This window comes from Sceloporus undulatus, chromosome 8 (genome assembly GCF_019175285.1).
Source record: "Sceloporus undulatus isolate JIND9_A2432 ecotype Alabama chromosome 8, SceUnd_v1.1, whole genome shotgun sequence".
Taxonomy (NCBI): domain Eukaryota; kingdom Metazoa; phylum Chordata; class Lepidosauria; order Squamata; family Phrynosomatidae; genus Sceloporus; species Sceloporus undulatus.
This window is the reverse complement of record NC_056529.1, coordinates 34,974,970-35,001,224: the sequence shown is the minus strand read 5'-3', so window position 1 is coordinate 35,001,224 and position 26,255 is coordinate 34,974,970. Positions and strand designations below refer to the sequence as shown.

The 26,255-nt window shown below is 40.6% G+C and overlaps 1 protein-coding gene across 1 annotated transcript in view; it reads right to left on the bottom strand.

Moving 5' to 3' along the window:
• Nucleotides 1–26,255, bottom strand: part of SNX29 (sorting nexin 29) — a 127,331-nt gene that overhangs the window by 69,079 nt on the left and 31,997 nt on the right. The window contains exons 4-5 of the mRNA XM_042438310.1: nt 22,818–22,900; nt 19,205–19,311 (exon numbers count right to left, since the gene is read on the bottom strand). Coding sequence (XP_042294244.1) covers nt 19,205–19,311; nt 22,818–22,900 — 190 coding nt within the window. The remainder of the gene's footprint in view (nt 1–19,204; nt 19,312–22,817; nt 22,901–26,255) is intronic.

Sequence of the window (26,255 nt, the reverse complement as noted above, 5' to 3'; positions counted from 1 at the left end):
TGCAGGACCTCCAGTATCTGTCATCTTCAAATGAATGATTAGGGAGAAGAAAATGGGCTCTATCTCCCCGCAGAGGACTCTGGATGACATCTACTAGTTAGAGCAGAGAATATCTATGGTCTCATGTGGTATAAGAAACCTTCAAATATTTAACCTATGTTGTCCCATCTCACAGGGGTTGTCTTTGTTCTTAAAACATATGTCTTCTCACTGTTCTGTTACCAACTGTGCTGTGAATCATTTGAGCTGACATCAAACACATATGTCAAAACATGTGAAATACAACTGTATAGTATCTATTGTACAGTGACATGCCAGGGCTGGGCCAGTGGGATCAGTTCACTCTCAATGGAGGCAATAAATGGGTGTGTAATGAATGAGTGGGAACCCCAAAGAAAATGGGGGCGAGTGTAATACATGATAAAATGGTGATTTGATACACAAAGCAGGGAAAAGGAAAGAACATAAATTCAGCAATAACAGAATGTAACAGGACTGGAACAAAACTAGGACAATCTGCTGGTAACGACTGCGAGAGCAGTCTTGGTGTACAACAAGAAAGAACAACATGAACTGGAATATGAAAAGCAAGGATACAGACATAAAGACAGCAGATGTGTATTGCAAAACCAGAAAGGAGAGAAAAAGACTGAAAGACCCGATAAAAGGTTGTTGGAATTTCTCTTAAAAGTGTGTCCCCGAATCAGCTGCAACAGAAACATCCATGCTCCTTCGAAAAGACTTGATCATCCTTTTTGGGAGAGGTTCGTGTGTGAGTATTGTATGCATGTGTGTATGTGCAAGCTCTTGGTACCAAGTGTATTGTGCATATAAGTAGTGTCTTAATAAATGTTACATGAATCGTGTATAAACCCAGATCTGGTTTCCAACATGTCTTATTTAAAAAGTCCTATAGTCTAAGGTGGCTATATTTCTCTCTGGATAAAAAGTACCAAAACCTTTATTGTGACAGGTGCACTGTCTGTAGAGAATTTAAAAACAATAATAAAACTGACTAAAACTGTCACAAAGGCAGGTCTAGGCCTCTATTGCTGCTGCTATATTTGCACATGAGAGCTGAGGCAGAAGAGGAGACAGTGGAGAGCTGAGCACAGCTGAGACAGATACTGCTGGCACAAACAGTAGCCCTAATATCAAGAAATAGATGTTGGGTTGTTGCCCAAGAGGAAAGGGACAGTAGCCCCAGAAAGTCAGGGGATCACTTTTTTAAACTATCAATATCATAATTATTAGCACTGACACTACTACCTGGCGTTTCTGGAAGATGAAGCCCAATACATATGGACACCAAAGATTCCCTACCTCTGCACTATGGTATATCACATGTTCCAACAAAAGAATATGGTAAATCGAATGTTCCAACTAAGATAAGATTTACTAGTTTAGGAGATATGAAATGACATGAAAGAAAAATGGTGGGGGGGAATCTGCTTTCATCTAAAAGGTGGGACAAATCTTTAGCACAAAGCTCTCAGAGATATATGATTTTATATTCAAAGCTGTCTGGATACCCAAAGCTGTTTAAGGAAATATGAACATCCTATTCAAATAATGCATTTTAATCAAGCACTCTTAAAAGATCATTAATGTTTGATGAAAGACACATTCTCAGCAGGGTTCCCCAATAATCTGACACATTAAATTTCTATTAACTCTTGAGAATTAACGTCACCTTATTAATGTATTTTTTACACTGGAGCTACTTAGCTTTATCACTGATAACTGCAAAAAAACAGATGATTTTCTGATATAGTGCATTAGCCTTGCGTTGCTAGTTACTTTGCATTATTACATTATTTTTTTTATAAACAAAGCTTCCAGAATTATTTCACTGTATGCTTGCATAACATGACACTTCTCTAACTTTGTGCTAGTTCACACATGCACTTAGTACCTTGAACAGCAGTACTGGCTTGTAAGGTAAACCAAGATCTTTGTCTTTGGCTCAACTGGAGAATTAAGGCAAACTCAAGATTATGAGAAGCTGAGTAGAGAATTAACACATGAAGGGGGGGGGAGCAAACACAGACTGATTAGCAAAAATTGTAGTCCTTGAATGGTCATTTACTCATTTGCATATATTATTTCTGCAGCTGTGTGGAAATCAGTTCAGGAAACTTCTAAGGCCAGCCAAGTATTTTGACAATTAGTCTACCCAACCCTCCATGCAAAAGCTCAGAAGAAACTAGTTATATAACCAAGTCACTCTGTTGTTATTATGTGTCTTCCAGTGGTTTCCAACTTATGGCAATGTGACAATGTTGTATCCCTTAGATCTCTTACACAAGATCTCTCAGATCCCCGCACACTGTGCCTCTTGGATCCTAACACACTAGGTCCAAATTATATGATGACCACCAGGTTCCACAGCATTCTTCACCTGCCTGGTTATAAATGGTTTGAGACTTCTTTTCATAGAATCACAGAATCATAGAATCATAGAGTTGGAAGAGACCACTAGGGCCATCCAGTCCAACCCCCTGCAATGCAGGAAATCCAAATCAAAGCATCCCTGACAGATGGCCATCCAGCCTCTGTTTAAAGACCTCCAAGGAAGGAGACTCTATCACCCTCCGAGGGAGTGCATTCCACTGTCGAACAGCCCTTACTGCCAGGAAGTTCCTCCTAATGTTCAGGTGGAATCTCTTTTCCTGTAGCTTGCATCCATTGTTCCGGGTCCTGTTCTCTGGAGCAGCAGAAAACAAGCTTGCTCCCTCCTCAATATGACATCCTTTCAAATATTTAAACAGGGCTATCATATCACCTCTTAACCTTCTTTTCTCCAGCCTAAACATCCCCAGCTCCCTAAGTCGTTCCTCATAGGGCATGGTTTCCAGACCCTTCACCATTTTTGTTGCCCTCCTTTGGACACGCTCCAGTTTCTCAATGTCCTTTCTGAATTGTGGCGCCCAGAACTGGACACAATATTCTAGGTGGGGCCTGACCAGAGCAGAATACAGTGGCACTATTACGTCTCTTGATCTAGACACTATACTTCTATTGATGCAGCCTAAAATAGCATTGGCCTTTTTAGCTGCCGCATCACACTGTTCACTCATGTTCAACTTGTGGTCCACTTGGACTCCTAGATCCCTTTCACACATAGTTTCATTCAGCCAGGTGTCACCCATCCTATATCTGTGCATTTTATTTTTCCGCCCTAAGTGCAATACCTTACATTTCTCTGTGTTGAATTTCATTTTATTAGTTTTGGCCCAGCTTTCTAGTCTATTCAGGTCATTTTGAATCTTGATCCTGTCTTCTGGGCTATTAGCTATTCCCCCTAATTTGGTGTCATCTGCAAATTTGATAAGTATTCTCCCAATTCTGTCATCCAGATCATTGATAAAGATGTTGAATAGCACTGGGCCCAGGACAGAGCCCTGTGGGACCCCACTGGTCACTTTTCTCCAGGATGAAAAGGAGCCATTGTTGAGCACCCTTTGGGTTCGGCCGGTCAACCAATTACAGATCCATGTAACAGTTCCTTTGTCTAGCCCACATTTTACAAGCTTGTTTGCAAGAATGTCATGGGAAACCTTGTCGAAGGCCTTACTGAAATCAAGATATACTATATCCACAGCATTCCCTTCATCTACCAAGCTGGTAATTTTATCAAAGAAAGAGATTAGGTTTGTCTGGCATGACTTGTTTCTCTGAAACCCATGTTGACTTTTTGTGATTATGGCATTGCCTTCTAGATGTTCACAGACTCTCTGTTTAATGATCTGCTCCAGAATCTTTCCTAGTACTGATGTCAGACTAACTGGACGATAATTGTTGGGACCCTCTTTTTTCCCCTTTTTGAAGATGGGGACAACGTTTGCCCTCCGCCAGTCTGCTGGGATCTCTCCTGTTTTCCAGGAGTTTTTAAAGATTATTGTCAATGGCTCCGATATTACATTTGCCAGTTCTTTTAATACTCAGAACATATGTTTCTAATCCTTGGTCCTGTCACTATTTAAGTGTCTTTATTATTAATTGTTCTATTACTCTTGGTAGTGTGTTTGATGTTATCTATGAATCCTTTCAGGCCACTTCTTGGTGAAGAAAATAACTTTCATTTATATACAGAACTTAGGATAGTATCTTTCTTAGTAGTTGGCTTTCAAGCTTGTTGTTATACATATTACTTCAATTGTTACAAATTTACTATGTTTAAATTCCCTTAACAGATGAGGACTTTATTGAAGGAATGAAGGATACAACTTGCTAGGAAAACACTTCAGGCAGATCTGAATTTCCTTCATTCCTTCAATAAAGTGCTCATCTGTTAACTTCAGAAGTCAGTTATTGAGTACAGGGAGGACAGCTAGCTAGTTCTTGACAAGGTGATGCAATAGGGGGGATGCTTATCAAATTTGCAGATGACACAAAATTAGGAGGGTAGCTAATAGCCCAGGAGGGCAGGATCAGAATTCAAAATAATAATAATAATAAGCTTTATTTGTATACCGCTTTTCCATGGAAGATCAAAGCAGTTTCCAATATCAGATTAACAATACATCATGGCTCTGCTTCTCTCCCCTCAAAATGGTGGTCGGGAGGAGGGCTCTTCTTCTTGGCAGGCAGAGGCCTGTTGTTTCTTGCCTGCTTCTCTCCCCTCAAAATCACCTTAACAGATTAGAAAGCTGGACCAAAGCTAACAAAATGGATTTCAATAGGGTGGGTGACACCCGGCTTAACAACAGTGCATGCAAAAGGGATCTAGGAGTCTTAGTAGACCACAAGCTAAATGTGAGTCAACAGTGTGATGCAGCAGCTAAAAAAGCCAATATGAACCTAGACGGCACCAATAGGAGTGTACTGTCTAGATAAAGGGAATTAATAGAGTCACTCTATTTTGCTTTGGTCAGACCACACCTGAAATAGTGGATCCAGTTCTGTGCACCACAAATCAAAAAGGATGTTGAGAAGTTGGAGCATGTCCAGAGGAGAGTGACCAAATGGTGAAAGGTCTGGAAACCATGCCCTGTGAGGAACAGCTTATGGAGCTGGATATGTTTAGCCTGGGGAAGAGAAGGTTAAGGGGAGATATGATAGCCATGAGGATGGAGCAAGCTTGTTTTCTGCTGCTGCAGAGATACTGGGGAGAAACAGACAGCCTAAAAAGGGGCAACTTAGAACCACTCCTTTTTGGCTGGATCAGGGCCAGGGCAAACAGAGGCCTGGCCCCAATCCAGCCAGAGTCTGCCCCAAAAAGGAGCAGATAAGATCAGCAGCTCCTTTTGGGGGCTTAAAAAAGCCATCCCTTTCCCCGAAAGAGCCAGTTTTTCCCTTTGAAAAACAAGCTCTGGAAAAAGTGGTGTCTAAGCAGAACACCCCTAAGCGGAAGAGAAGCTGGCTGGCACATAACCACCAGTCTGGCTTCAATATTGCTTGGGGGCATGGCGTGTCTAAATGCCATGTCCCCAAGCCAGCCCCAAGTAGGCTCATACGGGCTGTTTGTACAGCCCCCTAGGACACTGAGCAATGGGTTCAAACTACAGGAAAAGAGGTTCGACCTAAACATTAGAAAGAATTTCCTGATGGTAAGAGCTGTTCGACAGTGGGATATGCAAGGACCGCATGTGCCCTTATGGGGAGGGACTAGTAGAATCTTTATCCCATATACTGCTTTTCTGTACATTTTATAAAGATGACAGATTAAGACTACATAGTTACATCTCTTTTAAGATAGTTCCCAGGTAGAGCTTCAGAATGGTATCTTATATATTTGGTAGAAGATACTGGGGGGGGGGGAATAACAGAAGAGGTTGCAAAGTTCTTTTTTTCTCAGTCAAAACCCGAAGGACCATGTCACATAAACATTAATAACTTAAGGATGGCCTTCTGGCCCAAACTGTATGAGGTGCTAAATGGGAGTCATAGCCCCAGGAGTAAGAGGGATATCTAAAGTTTGCTTACTTTGGCTGCAAGATTTTAATGCATATTTTAACATTGTGTGTGTGTGTGTGTGTGTGTGTGTGTGTGTGTGTGTGTAATATTGGATTATATTTTATAAGATAGACATAGACTAAATATTTGATATGTTTTAATTATATTTGTTTTGTCACAAATTTTAAACATGTTTCACTAACTTGTTTTTAAAATGCATTTATTTGGACTTAATTATACCCCACTCTTCTATTTTCATATGGCTTGTTCTTATGCTCCAATATAGAGTGCCTCTATTTTTGTGTAAAGGGTATAGCATGTATATAACTGATGGGATGTTTTGGTTGATTTTGTTGTAGCTGTGTTGTTGTCATTTTGCCTTACGGTTTGCTAACTTTAATAAAGGTTTTGATTGACTTGACTTGACTCACCACGTCCCCATTATCTTTATTTGCCCTATCGCATGCAAATATATACAAAATGAGCTGAAGCAAAAGTGAAGAAAGACAGATAAATAGCAAATCTTAAAAGAGCACCTAACTTGTTAAACCCGGCTTCAGGTCAGAATCCTGCACTATGCTAGTAGTGCCACCAACTGAATCCGAATCTACCATCTCATTGAGTACTTGTGTTCCATCTGCCCATTCCTGATTATTGCTTTTAACATTTAATCTGTTTTAATTGTTGTTTTAGGGGAAGGAGAGAATGACTGGAATAAGGGGTATGTATGTTTGTTTTAATTGTAAGCCGCCCCAATTGTCTCCGACAGAGAGGCGGGTAAAAATAAAGCTTTTATTTACTATTTATTAGTAGTTGTATGTATTCCTGGGTTATTCAGCAATAGAGAAGGTGGTAGATAAAACCTGTCAGCTGCAAGCAGTCTATTTCTCCAATAACTCCCTTTGCAGTTGTTGCACTGAGAGTCTTTTTTCTCCTGCCTCCACTGCCTACGCTGGTGTAGTTGTGCTGCCATGCTGCACCAATATGATTCCAGCGTCTGTCTTTGTGTTAGTCCTTTCAAGAGTGTCTGATTTAAGAAGGCTCTTTCTGGTGGAAACATAGGGGGGTTACAGACGGGCAGGGGAAGATGTCTTGAAGGTGTATTCCGCTGAATACGGAGCCTCCAGACCGCCCGTCCCGGGGGGAAGGCCCCGGGTGTATGGGGGGTCACCCCGGGGGGGGGGGGGGGGCAGTGAAGTGACAAGGCGTTCAGAAGAATAAAGACATAAAGGAATACCATGTCTTATCTGCTTCTAAAAAAATAATGTTGCAAACATAGTTATGGTTAGAACTAAAGCAGCATCATAAACTGTAGATGAAAAGGAAAACCAAAAAATCATGTTGACTTTTATTTTCCGCTGTTTGAACTGTTAAAAAAAAAAAGAACACTGCTACAAAAGAATCATCTTTTTTTTCCTGCTCTGCATTTGTCAGCTTCTGACAACTGCATTCAGGAAATAGAACCACCACTTTTATATAAGGCAGGGTATAGTGCGGGCACAATTCCAAAGCCAAGCACTTTGACATCCAGTTGTTTCAGTGGGACATGTAAGCATGTAGAAAAAATCTAAACTGATTGTTCTGAATCTGTTGCCAGACATAATGGAAGCATTTGCTCATGGAGGCATTTTTAATTTATGGAATTTGCTGCCACAAGATGTCGTGATGATTGCAGGCCAAGTTATTTTTAGACAGGTTTAAAAGATGAGAGGTCTATTAGTCTGACAGTTAACTAAAACCCAAGACAGAGAGGCAGCATGCACCTCAGTTATCGGAAGCTGGTACTGCCTTCATGATCCATTAGGGTGGCATAATGTTCTGATGCTTATGTAGTCTTCTTAGGAGCCACATAGCAAGCAACATGTCATATGGTTGTCTATTGAACACCTTGCTGCCCACTGCATCCTGTGCAGCATTTATGGAACTCACTTTCAAGAGTGGTCTACCTCCCTCCTTGCTTTCTTTCCAATGATAGGCTAAGACTTTTCTATATAGGCAGACATTTAACTGTAAACTAGCTCTTCTAGAAAAGAGCTGACATCTGGCGTCCCTCAAGGCGCCATTCTGTCCCCCATGCTATTTAACATTTACATGAAAACGCTGGGAGAGATCATCCGGAGACATGGAGCGTGGGTTATCAATACGCTGATGACACCCAAATATGCTTCTCTATGTCCCCAACTGCTACAGTGACTAAGGATGACTTCTCCCCTCTGAACCCCTGCCTTGAGTCAGTAATGGGCTGGATGAGGAAAAACAAACTCGAGCTGAGTCCAGAGAAAACGGAGGTACTTGCCATAGGTTCCTTAGGTCTGGGGAGGGAAATTTGTCCACCTCTTCTTGATGGGGTCACACTTCCCCTGAAGGATGAAGTTCGCAGTTTGGGAGTACAGTCGGCCCTTCTTATACATGGATTTTTTATACACAGATTCAAGCATACACGGTTTGAAAATGTTCCAAAAAGTATAAATTTACCTTGATTTTCCATTTTTTTTAATAAGGGACACCATTTTGCTATGTTATTATATTTAATGGGACTTGAGCATACACGGATTTTGTTATTCACAGGGGATCTTTGAACCAAACCCCAGCGGATAACAAGGGTCCACTGTACTTCTGGATCCGTCTCTACGTTTGTCATCTCAAGTGGATGTGATGGCCAGAAGTGCTTGGTACCAACTTCAGTTGATACGCCAACTGCGACCCTACCTCAACCGAAAGAACCTGGAAGCTGTAGTACATGCTCTGGTAATTTCTCTTCTCGATTTCTGTAATGCACTCTACATGGGGCTACCCTTGTACCAAGTTTGGAAGCTTCAACTAGTGCAAATTGCGGCAGCCAGGTTGGTCACTAGCTCTTTGAGACTTGACCATATAACACCTATCTTCAAAGATCTACACTGGCTCCCAATTAGCTTCCGGGCACAATACAAGGTGTTGGTTATTACCTTTAAAGCCCTACATGGCTTGGGTCCGGGTTACTTACGGGATCGCATCTCCCTATACAATCCGCCCCGCACTCTTAGAACAAGTGGGAAGAACTTGTTGGAAATACCATCATCCAAGCATGTCTCTACTTCCCTAAAGGCATTCAGCATAGCTGCCCCTAGACTTTGGAATGGACTCCCAGAGGAGACCTGCCTTGTTACATCCCTAGAAACCTTCAAGAAGGCGGTAAAGAGAGAGCTCTTCCGCCGCACTTATCCTCCTGACCTACTATGAAGACCACTAATATGGAATGAGACCAGCTGCCCCAATGATTGATTGTTGTTAATGTTTTTTAGGCTCTTATGTTTTTATTTTAACTGTGGTTTTAATGCTATAATTGTAATTTTAACCTTGTTGTGATCCCACTTCGATCCATTGGGAGAGGCGGGAAGCTAGAAATAAAAATTATTATTATTATTATTATTATTATTATTATTATTATTATTATTATTTAGCAGCAAGGGGTTCAAAAGTGGTGTGTTGTCTTTCCTTGTATCCTTACACTTACATTTTAAATCTCTTTTAAACTGCTTTAAGAAGAATATATGATTCGTCTCTAAATGAAATTTTTCACATGGTAATAACTTTGACTATGCTTTATCTCAGCAGGAAATTGAAGAAGGGGGGCAGTGTAGGTTATCTATCATGTGAGACCTGCAACCACTGTAGAGCATCCTGCTCCCCCATCCTGCTGTTTGTTCAGTAAATCAATAGCAAAAACTGCATGTGCCAGTCTTTCTTAAGTATCAGATACAGTATACTGAAACAGAGCTGCAAGCAACCCAAGAAAGATTTCTCTGTTGTCATGTACCACTCCTCTTCTTTGAAAGTAGAACTATATTAGAGATCTTGATGGATATACTTCTGCAAGTTCGTCTTCCCTGAGAGAAAGAAATGTTCTGACAGCTACTACAGACTTCTCTTCTACAAAGCAGGGTTTTTGTTTTTTTTATCTTAAGACGTTTTATTCAAGAATGATATCAAATACACACAGATCAATACCACCCTGGTACAGACTCAGAAAAGCAAATAACTCTGGAGGGAATTAATGTAATCATGGAATCGTAGAGTTGGAAGAGACTCCAAGGCAGTCCAACCCTATTCTGCCATGCAGGAATTCACAATAAAAGCATCCCTGACAGATGACCATCCAGCCTCTGTTTAAAGGCTTCCAAGGAAGGAGACTCCACCAGACTCCAAGGGAGTGAGTTCCACTACTGAATGGCTCTTACTGTCAGGAAGCTCCTCCTAATGTTGAGGTGGAATCTCTTTTCCTCTAATTTGAAGATTCATACCATATGTCCTGTCAATGCTGAGTTTTTTATATACTGTACTGCAAAAATACATACATACATACATGTGTTGCTGTATGTGTATATATGTGCATATAATAATAATAACAACAACAACAACAACAACAACAACAACAATACGTTTTATTTATAGACCGCTATTCCGCAATGATCTTAGCGGTGTACAGTAAAAATTGCAATACAATACAATACAAAATACAAGGTGACAGTTAAAGGAGGGAGAAGTCTCGTCCTTCAGGCTGTCCCTGATGAGCTGTGTCTGCCTGATCGCTCCCTCTGAGGCCAAGATGACAGTATATACATATACACTCACATGCACATACATGTATGCATTTGTACATGTGTATGCTTGCATGAATATACAACTCCCTTCAAGTGTGCACTTACAATCATATGCACACATGCATAATCACACTACACTACAATTTCTCTTACCCGTAGACAAACTCCATACATTAATATATTCTATATTTAAAAGCAACAAAATTGCGACATGTGCTTATATTCTGTTGTCAGGCAAGACATTCTGTCTGGTAAAGAGCACCTGGAATCTATTTTTGAAATTTTCTTGTTTCAGAATAACAGACTATTTAAGGCTACTTCAAACATATTTCTGATTAGTATGACTAACACATGAAAAAAAATAGAAAACACTATTTCTGACATACCAAGAAAAAAATCCAACAAAGAAAAAATGAACTGATAAAAGAGAAACATTTACCCATCCCAAGTTTTGCACATAGAAGTTTCAGATTCAATTAGAGGTTTCTAGAACTGAAAATGGCATATATCAACAGCCTCATAAAACTAATCCAACTTCCCTATAATATGTTCAGTGTATAACTTAAAATAAAACCTTGTCTATTAGAAATCATCTGTTTCTTTACATTCTGTCCTGATCATGGCAACTCATTCCAAGTGCAGCTTATACATCCGGACATTCAAACACTGTGGAACATGCATTTCTCTTATAGCAAGCCGAAGTTTTTCATGATCTGCACAATCAAAAGCTTTGCTATGATATATAAAACACAAGCTGGGGCCGACAACGTATGGGTGTCCATGCGCCCAAACGGTGCTTGCCTGATGCGGCAGCGTCAGGATGCGTGAGCACCATTATTGGTGCTCCTAAAAAGAAGCTGCTCTAGGGCTTCACCATAAGATGAATCATAGAATCATAGAGTTGGAAGAGACCACAAGGGCCATTCAGTCCAACCCCATTCTGCCAGGCAGGAAATCACAATCAAAGCATCCCCACCAGATAGTCAACCAGCCTCTGCTTAAAGACCTCCAAAGAAGGAGACTCCACTACACTCTGAGGAAGGAGTGTGTTCCAATGTTGAACAGCTCCTACTGTCAGAAGGTTCCTCCTAATATTGAGGTGGAATAATTTCTTTTCCTATAGCTTGCATCCATTGTTCCAGGGCCTATTCTCTGGAGCAGCAGAAAACAAACTTGCTTCCTCCTCAATATGACATCCCTTCAAATATTTAAATAGGGCTGTCATATCACCTCTTAACACAATGACAACGACAACATGATATGAATCATGAAGCTTTTGGACTGTCCTTTCACAGCTAGGTACATAAGCAGCCAAACATCTTTTGGCTTGAGTCTAGTTACATCATTGGACACAGAACTACTCAAAGTTTTCCTGTGCTCTTCTCTAGTAGCTGATGGAGAGCCTTCTAACCTGGGAGTCTCATCTTCTCACACAATCTCTTGCTTCATTTTGGATTATCTCACCCTAGGGTTTTCATGGTAAAACACACTAAAAAGTAGTTTAGCAGTGCCTTCTTCTAACAAGAGTTAGTTAAAGTGCCCCTGCCAACTGTCTCTGAGAGATCCTCTGCCAGTGTCATCCCCCACTACTGCTGCTGCCCAGTAACTATTAGCCATATTTAGCCTGCCACCTTTTCAAAAGCCAGTTTAATATGGGAGACTCAATTAATTATATCACTACTACCAGCAAAGCCTCATGCTTCGCAGAAGCATACAATCCCATTACCATGGAGAAGTAGTGCAATTGTGGTTATTTAGGTACTGAGATGGACAAGTAGGTGCAAGAGATGGGCAAGTAGAGTGTATAATCAAGGCTAGTTATTTAAGACTGGCACTTCAACCATGCCCAAGGCCGGCATGGTAGCATATGATCTCATTACTTACTACCTTAATCACGTTTATAATCAATTGAACATCAAAACGATACAGATCAACTATTGCATTCTCACCTTGGTATGTTTGTATGGAGGGTTTTTTTCGTCCTTCTTTTTGTATTCCGGCATCTTCCTCAGTTCTTTCTTTTAGCTATTCAGTTCTTACAGCAGCTTCCTACAGTGCTTTCCTATAAATGCCCCACAAAGGGCATGACAAAACAACTGTATCTCCTAGAATGAGATTGCTCCTATAACAACATGGTACTTTCAGTGCCAACAGAACCATCAAAACTTATAGAACAAGTTGAAAAGGGAGGGAAAGACTATTGCATTTCACCTAACCATAGGTCTGTTTGTTCTCTTTTTATATGGGGACAAGAACCAGTTTTAGAAGATAACCGCATTCTGATCGTGATCACATAATAAACTGTTTTTAAAAGTCATCTAACTTTCTTTACCATTGCACAAACTTCCCTGTACCCAACTCCAGCACTGCCACCTTCAGACCTAGTACAGAAGTACAAAACCTTCTTCATTTAGGAAACAACCACTCTGACACTAAGAAAAAAAGTTCCCAAATGTAATGAGGGAGAGAAAACACTAGAGCAGCTGATGGATCCTGGCAGAAACAGTGTTCGCCATTAACATCAGTGTGAGCAACCAGGCAAGAGAAACTGACGCATGACCACTTGAGAGAATCTTGTTGCCAGAACAGTACATAACTCCTGCCAAGATGCTGGCTTGTACTTAGAAACCAGTAGGTGAAGAAGCATTCTTAATGGCAGTAATGGGAAAAATCTACACATAACCATTTCCCCATTTGGCACCAAATGACCTTTTGCAACTTTTATGCTCTTGCAAAAAGCAAGAAAAGTAGTTAACTAGTAGGCATTTTTCAACAGAATGGTCCAGAGGAGGTTTACCATTGCCTTCCTCTGAGGCTGACAAAGTGTTTTGTCCAAGGTGACCCAGTGAGTTTCCATAGCCAAGTACAGATCTGAACCATGGTATCATGAATTCCTAGTCCAATATTTAAACAAATATTACATTTCCTTAAATAAAAGTGTTTGAATTTGAACAATGTTATTTCCTTACAAAATGTTAAAATACGAATATTAAAATATGAATTCGTATACATGAATATGTGAATGAAAATACGCACACCTAATCAACAAAATATTTTTATTCATACACTATGTTGGGAGGGTGCAATGTCCGCATGTAGATGTACAAGAGGGCCCTGATGTAAATGAATACAAGGAGCGTATTAAAAATTAAAGGGGGTGGACTCAATGTCCTAGGAATTTAAGGAAGAGATGAAGGAGATGATTTGCTTGCAAAGATAAAGACAAGAATAAGCTAATTAATTAATGTAGAGCTAGAACAAAACAATGGACTTATTTTTTGTTTATCAGTAATAAAAAATAAAAATAAAACATATTTAAAACATAGTATAAAAATAAAAGTACAACACATCCCATTATAAAACCTTTTTGCCACGAGCAGCTACAAGCTAAATAGCCTGTCTGAACAAAAAGGTCTTTACTTGAAGGTGGAAAGAGAAAAGAAAAGGACCAACTGAGCCTTCATTTCATAGGAGGGAACTCGACCACTTGGGAGCAGCCACCAAGAGGGCTCTCTCTTGTGTCCTCATCAAATGATGGTTCAGCCAAATATGGTGGCATCTATGGATATATACTGGGATACCCATGGACCTTAAAATGTTTTTGTTGTAGCATCATAAAGAAACATAAGAGGCAGGATGCATAATGAAAATTCTATCAAACACAGCAAACTATGGTGCAGAATGATGAGGCCTGAATACTCAACCAAGAAAACTATTATTTTTCAAAGAAGAAGTTTAAAGGGGTGGAAATGCAAGTACTTTTCAATGTAACTCTTGCATTATTTTCACAAAGAATAATAATAACCTCTGTCAAGATAATACAAGAATTACACTTAAATCCTTTTATAGATAATACAAGGATTACACTTAATCCTTGCATTCATCCTTGTACCTGCCCATGTACGTAGATGCCTCATATTGATTTAAAAAGCACTAACAATTAATTAAATATTTAGAATACTAGCAGCAATATCTGCAACAGAGAGCATATGCACAACAAAAATTAATAATCATCACCATTACTTCTGCCCAGAAGTATTAACTCTGCAGCACAACTTGAAGGACATGGCAAGACTCTCTCCCTCTAAATAAGTTTGAAGAAATAGCAGACATTCAGGCAAAAGAGAAACATCGTAAATTGGAGGGAAATCAGAATTTGTATGACTTTGGAAACAAGCCAAGCCATCAAAACTTTTCAAACCTGGGAAACAGTGAATAGAAATAGCAATAGCAAGTACATGTCTATACTGCTTATCAGTGCACTTAAGCGCTCCCTAAGCGGTTTACAAAGTGTAAGCTAACTGCCCCCAACAAGCTGGGTATTCATTTTAGCAACCTCAGGCTGAGTCAACCCTGGAGCCCCTGGCTGGTATCAAACTCACAACTTTGCGACTGTAAGTAGCTGCAGTACTGGCATTTACCCTCTTTACTAACTAATTTATTTACAGCCTGAGTCGAGCTTGAGCCCCTGGCTGGTATTGAACTTGCAACCTTATGGTTTTTGAGTGAGCGGCTGCAGTACAGGCATTTAACCACTGTGCCATCAGGGAACACCAGGAATCCCAAGAAATTAGGGTTTCTTGGGAACACCCCCCCCCCAAAAAAATTGATGGAGTCCTTGTAAGTTTGGGGGTTTATTGAGGAAAGGCACACCCATGTCTTTACAGCTGTCGGGGGGGGGGGATGAATGGACACATATCCTAGTCTGTGTCAGGTACTGTGCTACAAAGAGGAAAGTTATAGCACAGAAATCATACTCAGACTAAATGGAAAATGTTGAGATTAAAGACCTGGGTCCAATAACAGATTATCTGGGCATACAGGTAGAAAAAGGATGTGAGTTTCCTTCTCAATAAGAAACAGAAAATTGAAGATATGTTGTTAAATTTTGGGATATAGGAGGCAAAGGGAGCCAAGACACGTATAATAATAGACCAAAATGAATGGATGAGAACATGACATCCTCTTTTTAGAGTAATAGGAGCCATTGGTAAGTTGCTGTTATTTGCAACAGTCACAAAATGAGATATCATTGCAGCTGTTAGCATCCTTAGTAGGAAGATGGCCAAACCATCCCAATGGAACTGCATATTAGAAGGAAATCTGGTTTAGTTATCTACTGACAATGGGTTGAAAACCTCTGAAGTTGCTGTGCTGCATGAGGACAACCAAGGGTGTATAAAATTAGCACAGAACAAAAAGTGGATACCACACACAAAGCATATAGATGTAAGTTTCATTGAATAAGGGATCTGATGCAGTGAGAGGTAACTGAACTGAAGTAAGTACTGTCCAAACAAGGAAATGGTTGCAGATATTTTAACAAAGCCCTTGACAGCTATTCAACAATAGCATCATCTGATGCACATGGGACTTATTCAGTGACCCACTGCCTTCAAGAAGCGGTGTTGGAAGACGCAGGTGGTGAGTCTCTGAAACCTAAAGCTGAAGACTTTATCATTGTTAAGGTGGGAGAGGGCCTCTTGGGGATTTCCCACAGCCTCAGTCTGCAGCACCTTTCATCTACCCCTGTGCTCTGTGAGTATTTATCTACCACATGTTTTAGATGTACTTTCTTTTACCCTAGTAAAGTTTATTAGTATTTTCAAGACTTGGTGTTTCATCTGGTCCATCACTATCTATGAGGAGTCAATTTCATAACATGCAGTTTCCTTGCTTTTCTATGGGTTTTCCCTCTATTCTAAGGCTAGAATGGCTCTCATAAGATTTAGTTACTAGCATGAATTTATCTCTGACACACAGGAATAAGGGGAAATACAGTTGACCCTCCGTTTTTGCGGGGGATCTGTTCCCGACCCCTCCCCCCCAAAATGGAGAGTCATACTTATTCAAGCCCCGTAGGCTTGAATGGGATGCACCTCCATGCGCGTGCACCATTGCAAATAGCGGAGGTTGCCCCTCCACACACATTCAAGAACATGGATCTTGGCTCTGTGAGTTAGGAGGGGCGACTATACTACAACAATCCATGTAGAGAAATAGAAGAAAACAACAAAAAGGGAAGAACGAGAGACCTCTATAAAAAAATCTGAGAAATTAAATCCAAGTTCAAACCAAGGGCAGGGATGTTCTATGGCGAAAAAAAGAAAATAATACAGGAAATAAAAAGACGCTGTAGGCAATAGACAGAAGAGTTATACAAAAGAGATGAGGGAATGAATAATACTTGGAATGGGGAGCCATACAAAGACAAACCCCAAATTCTAAGAAGTGAAGTGGAATCTGCAATAAAGGAAATGGGGGAAAATAACTCACCGGGAACAGATAATATCCCAATTGAACTGCTACAGTGCCTACAGACAGATGCAAGTTCAGTGCTAACTGAAATATGCAGAAATATACCAACAAATATGGAAAACAAAGCAATATACACAGTAAATGTCTGCAGTGAATTATAACTATGGTATGAGTTAATGAGGGTTCGTAGACAATCCTGCATAGGTTTAACCATATTTAACGCTCAATTTGGACTTCAACCCATGTTCAGTAGGACAAGAAATTATGTAAACTCTCCGGAGGGAATCCAACTGCCATAGGGAACAGGAGGGAACAAGATCAAGAAAAACAAGGTACTACATTAGTAAATGTTGTATGTTATAACGTGTAAGTTGTAGATTCTTATGACAGTGCTCATTATTGGCATTATTATATTTTTTACTCCACAGACAGCTGGTGTTCACTTCAATCAGACTTTTTAGAGAAACACAATGCTATTGACTGCCTACTGCATTCCAATACATGTGCGCATGCGCACGCGCACATAATTTCCTGATGTAATTATATGGTACTGGAAGTTCCACTCTTGGAATGATTTATATAAAACTCCTGATTGGACCAGAATCATTTATTGGCTTCCCCTATATCATTATGATTAACACACTTCACAACTATTTATTTTCTGCGTGCCACCACACTTTAGCCATGACAGCTGTGGTTCAGATATTTTTGTATTGTTAATTATAAAGTCTTCTGCAACAACGTATACAGAGGGACACACACATACACACACACACAAAACCAGGAAATAAGGACATTTAAAGCTGTGTACAAGAAAGAAAATCAGCCTTGGATTGTGAAGATTATTATGAAAAACTATAAATCACTCTTAAAGAAATGTGTCTGCCACATTTGTTTGTCTTGATGTCTTAACCCATACTCAGGCCAAGAGGCCACTGTCAGGGCAGAATATGGAGAAACAGAATGGTTTCTCAGTGGCAAAAGGGTCAAAACTACATTTCATCATTCATCTGTATGCTGAATATATAATATGTAAAGTAGGATTAGACTCAGAGGGAGGAAGCACAAAAACTGGAAGAATGACGATAACAATTTAAGATATGCAAATAACTACATATTACTAGCAAAAAATAGCAAAGACTCAGAATGACTATTGAAGAGAGACAAGGAAGAAAGAGTAAAGGCAAGGTTACAGTTGAACATTAAGAAAACAAAGTAATGATCACACAGATTATTTACATAACTTTAAAGAAGACGATGAAGACACTGAAATAGATTCAAGATTTTCCATACTTTGGCTCAGTCATTAATCAGAATGAAGACTGCAGTCAAAAAAATCAGTATTTGGAAGGGCAGCTATCAAATAACCAGACAAGTTCCTCAAGTGTAAAGATATATCAATAAATATTGAATTCTGCAGTACCCGTGCCATTGTACAGTGGTACCCCGGGTTACGAATTTAATTCATTCCGCCGCCGCGTTCGTAACCCGAAATCCTTCGTAAGCCGAAAAAGCCATAGGCGCTAATAGCGAAAGCCGCGATTTCGTGCGAAAAAGCGCCGAAAAGCACCAAAAAATTTTTCGTAACCCGAAATAACCTTCGTAACCCGGAACAGTTTTTTTCTATGGATTTTTTTCGTAACCCGGAAATTTCGTAAGGTGGCGCATTCGTATCCCGGGGTACCACTGTATTTCCAATTTCTATGTGTGATTGTGAAAGCTGGAGAGTAAAGAAAGCTGATATGAAGAGAAACAAAATCTGAAACATGGAGCTGGAGAGGGGTTTTCTGGATCCCATGGACTGCTAAACAAAAAATAAATGGATCCAAGGTAAAGTTCAAATGAAGCCTGAATGCTCTTTAGAAGCCAAGATGACTAAACTGAGACTTGTGTTCTTTTGACATATCATGAGATGACATGACTCTTTAGAAAAAACAATAACACCTGATAAGATAGAAGGCGATAGGAAAAGAGGAAGATTGTATTACAAGTGGATAGACGCAATAAAGAAAACCACAACCCTGACTTTGCAAGACCTGAGCAGGGCTGTCGATAACAGGATGACTTGGAAGTCTCTGGTTCATAGGGTTAATGCAAGGATAGAATATGGAGAAAAAGAATGGACTCCCATTGGTAAGGAGGCCATGCAAGTCTGCATTTTATCATCTTCACTGTTTAACTGGTCTGCTAAAAGTATCATTGCAAAGGTAGACTACATTTGGTAGAAGAAAGAATGAAAAGTGGAAGAAAGAACACCAAAACAGGGTTTTTTTAATCCTCTGTTTCTACTTATAAGAAAAACAAATCAGATACTAAAACTAGAAAACATATTAATATTACAGTTCACACAGTTATTTCAACTTCCAAAACAAGATAAGGTTAAAAGCATTATTAAACATTAGCTAAAAAAAATTTCCAGCTTTCACAGGAAAGGTATTCCCTTACTTTTCTTTTTCCATTCTCACCTCAATCAGCTTTCTTTCATATGAATTTGATAGCTCTTCATTATTTTCTACTTGTTTTTGCTCTGGGATGGTAAATTCGTTCTCTGTGTTCCAAAGACTTGCCAAGACTGAAAACAAACAAACAAACAAACAAACAAAAAATATGCAATGCTTATTTTACACTAGAGATTCATGTAGCAAAAAAGGAATTTTGTAGACTCACCAAACAATTTTTAAATCAGAGAAACCATTTCAATCTGCTGTTGTGCCAAATTCAGTGTCATTTAAAAACAAATTAAACAGCATTTCCTAGCCCTCTATATACAGTATCCTGAGGGAGATAGGATCATAGTATAGTTTGAAGGCATATAGTGAAACATCACTGGTGCATCTAAGCCATCCTGAAAATGCATTTCTGCTGGGCTATGACTATGGCAGTTTAAACTGGTATCAAATGGGATTATTTCAGCACTGCAGATGCAATTTGAGATGACAGGCTGGCAATTTTCCCCCTGCAGCATCTCAGATACTGGCCCCATAACTTTCATATTATTATCACGTCCACATGATTTCCTGGAAACTTGCCACGGATGGTGACCACCACTTTGAGTATCACTGTACTTAATCACACAGACCACAAATGCAGTGCAACCATCATGTAAAGATATGTGCAATTTGTACTTGGCGTGTATTATGCCACCCTTGTTGCAAATGATATGTTAACAAAGAATTTCCACAGCGTCAAGGGAAGGGTGTTTATCCATAGCTTGCGGAAAAATTAAATATATTGAATTGTAAATTTCTCTCCAAATGCTGATGTTAAATCAATTTAAGATGTTATTTTTAAATGTCACTAACAAGGATTTGACAAGTAATTAGACAGCTGGAGGAAGCAGGTGGCCTGTCAGTCTTGCAACCAAGGCAGGTTGCACTATTTGTGGAATTAGCTTGTGTTTGGCTCAAGGTACTCCACATTCTTCTTTTGACAGCTATCTCAGCTCAGATTTGCATCAGCCCAGCAATGAAGAAATTATCAGTTGGGGCCAATTAGGATTTACCTGCAGAGCTGGCACAACTCTGCTAGTAGAAATTAGCTCAAAATGGGTCACCTCCAACACTTTCCCAACCTTTGGAATAGTTATCTTAGTAGGTATATTGCTGGAGGCTAAGACCATTAGGACCTGTCAGAATAAACACAAAAATCACAGTGATATGTCCATCCATAGGTGATAAACCCTGGTTAACCAAACACCAGATCCTGACAACTCTTATTTTAACGAGTATAAGTAAGAGTTCATAGCCTGGGGGGAAACACTCTCTTTCCATACAGAAGATCCAGATTTAATTCAAAGTATCTCCAAACAAAGAATTGAGTACAAGACTGTCAGTGTATTGCAGTATTCAACAACAGTGGAACTTGAACTTTTTTCCCCTTCCTCTCCCGCTGCAGCCTTTAGAGCAAGTTTTAGAGTGAACAGGTAGTGCAAAGAGAAGGAAAACAGCAAGATCCATTGGCCCTTGCAGGACAGGAAACAAGACTACCCAAGACACTAGTGAGCCTGACAGCTGTGCCCATTCCTTGAGAAGCCAGATCTGGCCACGGTGGTACATACCTTGGTTATATCCCATTTGGAGTACTGTAATGGGCTCTACATGGGGCTGCCTTTGAAAAGTGTTCAGAAAATTCAGCTGGTTCAAAGAGCTGCTGCCAGGCTGTTAACAGGGGCAGATTACAGAGACCATACAATGCCCCTGTTGAAGCAGCTTCATTGGCTGCCAGTTTGTTTCTAAGTGCGTAAATAAAGCTTTGGGGGGGCAGAGTGTCAGAACTCCAAAGCCAATTACTGACCAATATTCACATTCACTTTAGTTGCTGTTCATATTATTGTTGTAATTGCTTTAGATGTAGTTCTTCCAGCTTGCTTGCTAAGGGGGGAATTGCTTGCTAAGGGGGGATGGGATGCTTTGGCGGGATAGCTGCATAGGTTTGGAATGCACTGTTTAATTAGTCGGAGACATCTGCAGACCTTGTCCAAGGTCAACCTGGTTTCTCAAGCCAGCTAGCCTGGGAAGCAAGCAGGAGGGGTAACTGTGGGCAGTAGAAGGCGGGAGAGGAAAAAGGAGTACTTTTAACCTGATGTTTGAGGCTTGGCTTTCAGAGTTCTCTAAGAAGTCTGTCTGACCACTTTTCATCTATATATCAATAAACTTCACTGCTTTTAAGCAAGTTGCTGTTGTTGGTTACTGGTGAAGGTTGTTGGATCTTACAGGGGGACAGGATTGTGGGAGTAAATATGTCTCAAACAAAAGCCTTTCCAGACCAGTTCCTGCCACAGAGAGGAGAAGGAGAGCAGTTTCTGGGTAGCCATTTTGAGTTGTGAGGGTTTGAATTTTTAAAAAACTCTTGGGAGAGTGTGCTTGTTGCTGAGGGGTTGAGCTTCTGTGAGTCACATCTGTGAGTCACTAGACGGGGTGGAGCTAACAGACTAGCTCTCTTTAACTCCTCCCAGAGCCTTTCCAGACCAGTTCCTGCCGCAGAGAGGAGAAGGAGAGCAGTTTCTGGGCAGCCATTCTGAATGATGAGTGGTTGATTTTTTTTTAAACTCTTGGGAGAGTGTGCTTGTTGCTGAGGGGGTGGAGCTTCCCTGCATGTCAGGGGATTGGACTGGATGGCGCTTGTGGTCTCTTCCAAATCTACGATTCTATGATTCTATCAGGCTGTCAGAGTTTTGCTCTGGTGCCACAGCAAACTACAATTCCCAAAATTCCACAGCATTGAACCATGGCAGTTAAAGTGGTGTCAAACCATATTATTTCTGCAGTGCGGATGCAGCCAAAAATTCAGAGGGTTCCGTGGTCCTCACAAAAAACACGGAGCATGCACCTTTCTGAGTAGAATGCTATTCACCGAAGCAACTGTTGAGAGGGGTACAAGAGGCTGCCACAGAAGAGGGGTCTGCCATTTCTGTGACTCTGGATCCAACACAAAACAAGTAAATAAACTAGGGATGTGCTTTTGTTTTGTTTTTTACCTCTACCATAATTCCTATTCGCCATACTGGCTGGGGCTTATGGGAGTTAAAGTCCCAAACATCTAGAGGCCTCAATATTCTCCTTCTATTCTCTTCCCCTTGAACACTAGGGAACAACTCAAAACAGAAAATAATCACAACTCTCTGTAAAACGCATACTGTTTTGAAGAGATTACAAATGAGAGTTGAAAAGAAAAGAAAGGGAAAAGACAAGAAAAGAATCATGTCTGGGCAGACAAAGCAAGTTCTGTAAGACAAAAGGATGAATTACTGCCATTAGTTGAGAAAGGGTCTTGGTTGCTGTGTGGGTTTGAAATGAAATATGCACACATGCACCTCATATAGATAACAGAGAGACAAAGGTAGGCTGCCTTGTTATGCCATACGTGACACAGCTAGCAAGCCTAAATCACCAATTGCTCTTTTATGAAAAGCTATTGAAAAATCCAATAATGGCATCTGAAATTACTGGACAAAACTGCTCCATGCTAACAATTGATATATTTTTCCAAGACTATATTTTGACAATGATCTATTAGAGATACATTTTGTACCAGCAAACAGCAAATTCTAGGCAAACACAGTGGCAATATTACACTCACCTTCCACAGTCTGACCTTCTCGTTTCAGCATCTGGACTGCTCCAACGTATTTCTTTAGCTGTACCTTGAGCACTTCATTTTCTCTGCAAGTACAAAGGACACTTAAGAAATAATTTTGGTTCTTCATCAAGAAAGGTATTGGGGGAGGGGAATAGATGGCAAAAGACTCTGGAGCAAGTTATAATATAAATTATTTTTAAAAACCACAATCATATCCAGTAACTGATGTGCTGAAGCTACAATCATTGGACTTAAATCCTATTTTGCAATATTGGATTCTGACAACTAAGAGTCATATCTGCAAATTAGCATGTGAAGTTTCCTTATCCAAAGTCAGGCTACTGCTCCACTCGATATAATAGTGAATAGCAATAGCTCTCCAGCATCCCAGAAAAATAAGTCTATTCCATCCTTGACACTTAAAATGGACTGATCAGGAAATGCTAGAACTTAGAACCTTTTGCAGCAAGGCCCATGTGGTAAATTGTAACAGAATGCAAAATATTAGTGCAGGGGAAATTTTAATTTACATAGAATTATAGACTCTTAGACTTGGAAGAACTACAAGAAGTATTTAGTCCAACCCCTGTCATGTAATAATATGCAACTAAAGTTCTCCTGAAATATGCCCTTTCAGCCTCTGTTTAAAGACCTCCAAAGAATGAGTCCTCCACCACCACAGTAGTCTATTCCACTGCTGAACAGCCTTTACATTGAAGAAGTTCTCCCTAATGTTTTGGTGGAATCGCTTGTAATTTGAAATCCACTGTTTCATGTTCTAGTCTCTTCAAGCAGCAAGAAACAAGCTTACTTCATTTTCTACATAACACCCGTTCAGATATTTAAAGATATCTATCATGTCACCTCTCAGTCTTAACTTCTCCAAGCTAAAAATACAAAGCTCCCTAAATCACGCCTCATAATTTATTTATTTATACCCCGTTGTTCAACTAATAGACTCTCGGAGCATCTTATAAATTGTATATTAGACATTTCCCTGCCCTAAGGTTTACAATCTAAAAAGTCAAGACACAATAGGAGAAGAGAAAGGCAGTGGGGAAGGGGTTGAAGTCCAGCAGATCTTCTCTCCCTCTGAGGCCTGGGCCAAGGCAGACTGACTGAAGGGGGGGGAGGGCTTCTTCTTCTTTTTCAGGCTAGGCCTGATGGAGCTGGCCTGACTTTCTCTCCCACTAGATGATGATGGATAGAGGGAGGGCTTAGTTTACAGACTTTTCATCATTTAGGTCACTCTGGACATTTAGCTCGAAAATATTCTTCTTGAACTGTGGGGCTCAGAACAGTAGGCCCCCGGTATCTGCAGGGGATCTGTTCCAGACTGCCCCACCCCTCCAAATACCAAAATCCATGGATGCTCAAGTCCCATTATCCTTAATGGCAGCACAGCCAACATTAGGGAGAATGGGAATAGAATCTCCATTCCCTCCCCTTCCTTCCTTCCTTCCTTCCTTCCTCTAAATCTTTTGCCCTGGCTTGGCTTTGGGGGCAGAGTCTGGCTCCCAGTCAGCCAGGGCTGGGGCCAAGGCTTGGGTCTCAGAGCCCCATCTCCAGGCTCAGCACTGATGAAGGAGCCTCTGGGCTCAAAGCTCAGGCCCCGGCTCAGTGTGTATTCAGAGGCAGTCAGGGCCAGGGATGGGGCTTAGAGCCCAGAGGCTCTGTCCCCGGCGCTGGGTCTGGGGACATGAGCTCCGATACTCAAATCTCAGTCCCGGCCCCAACCCTGACTGGCTGGGAGCCGTACTCTGCCCAAAACCAAACCAGGGCAAAAGATTTGGGGAGGGAGGGAGGGAGGGAGGAAGGAAAGAAGGAAGGAGGGAGGGAGGGAGGGAGGGGAGAGGCATTCCGCTAACTCCAACAGGCCTCCCTGGAAGAAGTTTACCCATCCATTAAGAAGCCAAGCCCTCCCTCCAGTCCATTTGCCTTGGTCTAGGCCTCGGAGGTAGAGAAGAACTGCTGGCCCTCATCCCCTTCCCCTCCACCACTTGCTTCTCCTTTTGTGTCGTGTCTTTTTAGATTGTAAGCCTGAGGGCAGGGAACTGTCTAATTAAAAGATTGTATGTACAGTGCTGTGTAAATTTACAGCGCTTTATAAATAAAGGTTAATAATAATAATTATTATTATTATTATTATTATTATTATTCCAATCCGAAGGGACAGATGTAGGTGACAGGGTACAGAAGTTGGTATCAAAGAGACAATCAGTACTGGAGTGGAAAGCACGACTGGTGTCAGTTGAGGAACATCCATTGAGGCCACTTTTTTAGGCTTGGAAAGAGGAATGGTCAATAATGTAGACCTCGTGGAAACTTTGGTAGAAACTTTCAGGGACTGCTCCCAACAAAAAAATGTTAAGGTAATGTGCCCAATTCTTGAGGGCCTGGGCAGTAAAGCCTTTACAAAGCGAGCAGCAATCAACGATATGCCTTTCACCAAGGCAAACCTTCCGACTGCACAAAGAACACAGCTGAAAAAGAGAGGTGGAGGCCATATGAAAAAAAGAAAAACCCTAAAGTGAGGAGGGGGGGCTCAGCAGGAACCATCAGTAAAGGTTCTAATTGTATATGGAACAGAAATAAAATATATAAATAGTAAGGAAAACTGCTACTCAGCTGAGGCTTTTGGCGGTGAGGGTGGGCTATTTCCTGCCAAGCTACTCAGCTCTGAAAGAATCGGATGGTGATCTCTGCACAGGCGCAAACCCGTATGTGTGAGGCACAGAGATCATGAAGAAGAACCAATGGTTACCCATGGGCAAAGAGGTCAAGAAAGGCTGCATTTTCACACCATTTATGTTAAATTTGTAAACTGGAGGTATCAAAGGAAGGAGGTATTCATCTGTTGTTCAATGAGGTTTTTCTTTCCATTTGGCTGCTGACAGTGTCATTCTTCCCTGACAATATCTTTCACTTAGGTCCAAAGTCCAAAAGCCTAAGGGTCCCTTTTCACTCATTGGTCCAAAACACACTGAAGAAATAATGGTTTGAGACTGCTTTAACTGACCTGGCTCAGTGCTAGGGGATTCTGGGAATTGTAGTTTATTGTGGCACCAGAGTTCTCTGACAGAGAAGGTTAAATGCCTCACAAAACTACACTTCCCAAAATTTCCTATAACTGAGCCAGGGCAGTTAAAGCGGTCTCAAAGTGGATTATTTCTGCAGTGTGTTTTGGACTATTATCTCATTTTGGATTGTCTCTTACAGAGTCTTCATGGTAAAAAAACATTCAAAAGTGGAATGGCTGCTGTATAAAAGTAATATCAGAAAGCTACTTTAGGAGAGGTCTCCAAAGAATCTATTAGGAAAGGAAGCTGGGGACTATATTTTCTTAGTTACAAAACTGTCAAGTCAGATTTCCGGTAAATGCAACAGAGCTTAATTTTACAAATTCCTTGGTAGCAAAGGAGTATACATTATACCACA